The sequence below is a fragment of the Xyrauchen texanus genome, chromosome 25 (genome assembly GCF_025860055.1).
Source record: "Xyrauchen texanus isolate HMW12.3.18 chromosome 25, RBS_HiC_50CHRs, whole genome shotgun sequence".
Taxonomy (NCBI): domain Eukaryota; kingdom Metazoa; phylum Chordata; class Actinopteri; order Cypriniformes; family Catostomidae; genus Xyrauchen; species Xyrauchen texanus.
The window spans coordinates 34,095,246-34,101,245 of NC_068300.1; the positions used below are offsets into that span (position 1 = coordinate 34,095,246).

General features: G+C 42.1%; 1 protein-coding gene across 1 annotated transcript in view; it reads left to right on the plus strand.

The window, feature by feature from the left end:
- Positions 1 to 5,687, plus strand: part of LOC127618436 (NLR family CARD domain-containing protein 3-like) — a 36,688-nt gene extending 31,001 nt beyond the window's left edge. Inside the window, exons 10-11 of the mRNA XM_052090868.1 lie at positions 4,699 to 4,872; positions 5,653 to 5,687. Of these exons, the coding sequence (XP_051946828.1) occupies positions 4,699 to 4,872; positions 5,653 to 5,665 (187 nt within the window). The 3' untranslated portion in view covers positions 5,666 to 5,687. The remainder of the gene's footprint in view (positions 1 to 4,698; positions 4,873 to 5,652) is intronic.
- The last annotated feature ends 313 nt before the right edge of the window (positions 5,688 to 6,000 follow it).

Sequence of the window (6,000 nt, forward strand, 5' to 3'; positions counted from 1 at the left end):
CTCAAAGTGCTGTATCAAAGCACATTAATAGAAAGTTAAGTGGAAGGGAAAAGTGTGAGAAAAAGGTGCACAAGCAGCAGGGATGACCGTAGCCTGGAGAGGATTGTCAGGAAAAGGCCATTCAAATGTGTGGGGAGCTTCACAAGGAGTGGACTGAGGCTGGAGTTACTGCATCAAGAGTCACCACACACAGACGGGTCCTGGACATGGGCTTCAAATGTCAAACGTCTTACCTGGGCTAAAGAAAAAAGAGCTGGTCTGTTGCTCAGTGGTCCAAAGTCCTCTTTTCTGATGAGAGCAAATTTTGCATCTCATTTGGAAACCAAGAGTCTGGAGGAAGAATGGAGAGGCACACAATCCAAGATGCTTGAAGTCCAGTGTGAAGTTTCCACAGTCTGTGTTGGTTTGGGGAGCCATGTCATCGGCTGGTGTTGGTCCACTGTGCTTTATTAAGGCCAGAGTCAACGCAGCCGCTCTACCGGGACATTTTAGAGCACTTCATGCTTCCTTCAGCAGACAAGCTTTATGGAGATGCTGACTTCATTTTCCAGCAGGACTTGGCACCTGCCCACACTGCCAAAAGTACCAAAACCTGGTTCAATGACCATGGTATTACTGTGCTTGATTGGCCAGCAAACTCGCCTGACCTGAACCCCATAGAGAATCTATGGGGCATTGCTAAGAGAAAGATGAGAGACATGAGACCAAACAATGCAGAAGAGCTGAAGGCCGCTATTGAAGCATCTTGGTCTTCCATAACACCTCAGCAGTGCCACAGGCTGATAGCATCCATGCCACGCCGCATTGAGGCAGTAATTAATGCAAAAGGGGCCCAAACCAAGTACTGAGTACATATGCATGATTATACTTTTCAGAGGGCCGATATTTCTGTATTTAAAATCCTTTTTTTTTATTGATTTCATGTAATATTCTAATTTTCTGAGATTCTGAATTTGGGGTTTTCATAAGCTGTAAGCCATAATCATAAAAATTATATCAAATAAAGGCTTGAAATATCTTACTTTGCTTGTAATGAGTCTATATAATATATTAGTTTCACCTTTTAAGTTGAATTACTGAAATTAATGAACTTTTGCACGATATTCTAATTTTTCGAGTTTCACCTGTATAATGTCTAAAACATTTGCACAGTACTGTATATATTTGGTATACATCAACCACTTTTGGATATTAATGTAGTTCTTAGATATGTATGTATAATTACTAAAATTCATAATTCATGGGGGAAAAATAAACAAGTTATAAAATCTCTCTCCTTGAGTCTGCTTTGTACTGAGCCTTGACTTGACCCTTAGCAGGACTCAATTTGACTTACTTGAAGTGAACCACTGACTTGTCTTGTCTTGCTTGACTGTATGCAGTGCTGACACATCTACAGTTCTCACACACACAACGAATTGAAAGCAATGCGTACTGTCCACATAGATAAGCAAAGCACGTACCGGGGCAGCTTTGCTTGCAGGTTCATGACCTAAACCCTAAAGGGGGTCATAGGAAACTTGGGCACGTAGCCCGGTCACGGTCTTAGGATGAGGTGAGCATCTGCCGGACCGAATTCCAGGCAAGTGTCACAGATAGAGAACGCTTGCTGGGGGAAATGCGTACTTCCGCAGCCCTTGGGGCCAGTGTGCCAGCGTGTCTGTGCTGCGAGGGGCCTCTGTTAGGGAGTACCAGAGCTTGCAGTGGAAGTTGTCTTGGGAGGCAAAGAGATCTATCTGTGCCCTGCCAAAGTGGTCCCAGATCAGCTGGACCACCTGGGGGTGGAGCCTCTACTCTCAGCTGAGCGAGACCTGTCGTGATAGCGCATCCACCGTTGTGCTGCGGTCGCCCGGGATGTGAGTGGCGAGCAGCGACCAGAGTCGCGGCTGACTCGTGACATGTGACGGGAGCGTACGCCACCTTGGCAATTTATGTACGCTACTGTGGCATTGCTGTCTTAACGGATCAAGACGTGCTTGCCCCGAATCAGTGGGAGAAACCTCTTCAGGGCAAGGAGTACAGCCAACAACTTGAGGCAGTTGATGTGCCAACACAGCCGGGGCCCCGTCGAGGAGCCAGTTGAGAGGCGTCTGTGGTGACCACCACATGTCTGGACACCTACTGTAGGAGGACTCCTGTCCACAGAAAACAGAGTTCTGTCTAAGGTTCGAAAGTCTGAAGGCAGGAAGGGGTGATTAACACATGGTATGTGCCGCGGCACCATGACCATCTAGGACCTCAAGTCTGAAGCCAGTGCTGAAGCAGTCTCATATGCATCAACCCGAGCCAGCGACCTGAGCCGAGGATGCCAAATGCCCCAGGAGCCTCTGGAACTTTTTGAGAGGAACCGCTGTGCCTGGCTTGAAGCGAGCGAGGCACTTGAGCATTGACTGCATGTGCTATGTACGTAAGGTGCTGGCATTTCTGCCGCATATGCAGTGGAGCGAATACCGCCAAGAGGGAGCCCGGTGAACTAAATCGCGTAGCGAGTCGAATGGTCCTGGCCAGCCAACGCGACGGGTTGGATAGTGACTTCCAAGCTCCTTGCGAGGGGGGGGCAGGTAATAATGTGTCGGAGTCAGAAGCGCGTCCCAAGACTTGGGTGTTGAGAAAGACTCAAAGCACTTACCTTGCTCTACACACCCAGCAGGGGGCGTGTTAGAGAATGAGGAGGAGGTCCTGTAGGGACGTCTTCAGAACTCGTCAGCGCTGACATCCAAACTATACTACTGTATATACAGGTGAAACTCGAAAAATTAGAATATCGTGCAAAAGTTCATTAATTTCAGTAATTCAACTTAAAAGGTGAAACTAATATATTATATAGACTCATTACAAGCAAAGTAAGATATTTCAAGCCTTTATTTGATATAATTTTGATGATTATGGCTTAGAGCTTATGAAAACCCCAAATTCAGAATCTCAGAAAATTAGAATATTGTGAAAAGGTTCAGTATTGTAGGCTCAAAGTGTCACACTCTAATCAGCTAAACACCTGCAAAGGGTTCCTGAGCCTTTAAATGGTCTCTCAGTCTGGTTCAGTTGAATTCACAATCATGGGGAAGACTGCTGACCTGACAGTTGTGCAGAAAACCATCATTGACACCCTCCACAAGGAGGGAAAGCCTCAAAAGGTAATTGCAAAAGAAGTTGGATGCTCTCAAAGTGCTGTATCAAAGCACATTAATAGAAAGTTAAGTGGAAGGGAAAAGTGTGAGAAAAAGGTGCACAAGCAGCAGGGATGACCGTAGCCTGGAGAGGATTGTCAGGAAAAGGCCATTCAAATGTGTGGGGGAGCTTCACAAGGAGTGGACTGAGGCTGGAGTTACTGCATCAAGAGTCACCACACACAGACGGGTCCTGGACATGGGCTTCAAATGTCAAACGTCTTACCTGGGCTAAAGAAAAAAAGAGCTGGTCTGTTGCTCAGTGGTCCAAAGTCCTCTTTTCTGATGAGAGCAAATTTTGCATCTCATTTGGAAACCAAGAGTCTGGAGGAAGAATGGAGAGGCACACAATCCAAGATGCTTGAAGTCCAGTGTGAAGTTTCCACAGTCTGTGTTGGTTTGGGGAGCCATGTCATCGGCTGGTGTTGGTCCACTGTGCTTTATTAAGGCCAGAGTCAACGCAGCCGTCTACCGGGACATTTTAGAGCACTTCATGCTTCCTTCAGCAGACAAGCTTTATGGAGATGCTGACTTCATTTTCCAGCAGGACTTGGCACCTGCCCACACTGCCAAAAGTACCAAAACCTGGTTCAATGACCATGGTATTACTGTGCTTGATTGGCCAGCAAACTCGCCTGACCTGAACCCCATAGAGAATCTATGGGGCATTGCCAAGAGAAAGATGAGAGACATGAGACCAAACAATGCAGAAGAGCTGAAGGCCGCTATTGAAGCATCTTGGTCTTCCATAACACCTCAGCAGTGCCACAGGCTGATAGCATCCATGCCACGCCGCATTGAGGCAGTAATTAATGCAAAAGGGGCCCAAACCAAGTACTGAGTACATATGCATGATTATACTTTTCAGAGGGCCGATATTTCTGTATTTAAAATCCTTTTTTTTATTGATTTCATGTAATATTCTAATTTTCTGAGATTCTGAATTTGGGGTTTTCATAAGCTGTAAGCCATAATCATAAAAATTATATCAAATAAAGGCTTGAAATATCTTACTTTGCTTGTAATGAGTCTATATAATATATTAGTTTCACCTTTTAAGTTGAATTACTGAAATTAATGAACTTTTGCACGATATTCTAATTTTTCGAGTTTCACCTGTATAATGTCTAAAACATTTGCACAGTACTGTATATATTTGGTATACATCAACCACTTTTGGATATTAATGTAGTTCTTAGATATGTATGTATAATTACTAAAATTCATAATTCATGGGGGAAAAATAAACAAGTTATAAAATCTCTCTCCTTGAGTCTGCTTTGTACTGAGCCTTGACTTGACCCTTAGCAGGACTCAATTTGACTTACTTGAAGTGAACCACTGACTTGTCTTGTCTTGCTTGACTGTATGCAGTGCTGACACATCTACAGTTCTCACACACACAACGAATTGAAACACATTCTCTTCATCTCTCACATTTACTGGACATATACATACAAATATACATATTATACACTATATAGAAAAAAATTCTGACAAAATAATTGCTTTTACTGTATTTGCTCTTCAGGCTGAGTAAATGCACTATTGGAGAGGAAGCTTGTACTGGTCTGGCTTCAGCTCTGAGGTCAAACTCCTCATACCTTAGAGAACTCAATCTGAAATGGAATCAAATAGGAGACTCAGTAGTCAAGCTGCTTTCTGATCTACTGGAGGATCCATATTGTAAACTGGAGAAACTACAGTGAGTTTTACTGTTTTATTATTTTGTTAAATTTACAATATGAATTGATCCTTTGCTAAGCTCTGCCCCCTTGGTTACCGCTGCTTGCTCTGACAAGCTTTGCAGATCTTCCCATAGGTATAGTAGGTGTGAACGGCACAGTTTTAGACATAATATTAGCATAAAACGAATAGATATTGTTTTAACTTGGGTTGTAATGAAGAGTGACATTACAGAGCATTTTTCTCTGACATTTATTTACACAGTAATATGACTAAAAACTGTGAAGACTGTGAAACACACACTCTGATGCTGTGAACTCTGTTTACGATCAACCTTCACTAACACATAAATCAATACATAAATTAATGAAGGTATTAGCTTTAATTTGGAGCAAATACATGTGTCTTTGAAGTTACACATTTTTATTTTGGAATGAGGACTGACACAAAGTTTAATCTGGAGTGCCTCGTGCCTCTATTACAAGTGACCCTGCAACAGCATTTTTCCATATTTCTGGATAATTTCTATACAATTCCACTTAATCTACTCAAACACACATGACTCCCATAGACTGACATTAGAAAACAGCAAACACTTGTCAGATGAACATGGTGGACAGCAGCAGTTGCTAAGATAGAATTGGTCAGTAACACTTTTAAGGCAGGGCTTAGTGGAGGATCAATCCAAGTGACTTTCTAAAAGTGAAAGTCAATGCACAAGAAAGTTTTGATAAATCTATAAAAAATATTCTGACAATGTATGTTGATAATGACAATATGATTTTTTTTTGTTTTACAGTATTTCCCTTTAAAATCACCTTTCATGACAAACCAAACAACCAATAAAGAAAAAGATCTGACTATTCTACATAGAAACAAACTTTGGTTTGTCTGTGGACAAATTTTTATTTCCAATGTGGTCAACCATACTTGTTTGTAACGAACATTCACAAAAATATTCAGTTTTTATGTGAATAGGCTAATTGTGCTCTACTGATATTTTCAAGAAAGGAAAGAAAAATACTTTTCAACAAAGGATTATTTTTTTAAATTTGTTCAGTGTAAGGTGAAATTGAACATGGTGAGCTGCACTGATGAATGTGCTTATGTAAGAGGTTGTTCTAATGCAAACCTCATTTGAATTTTT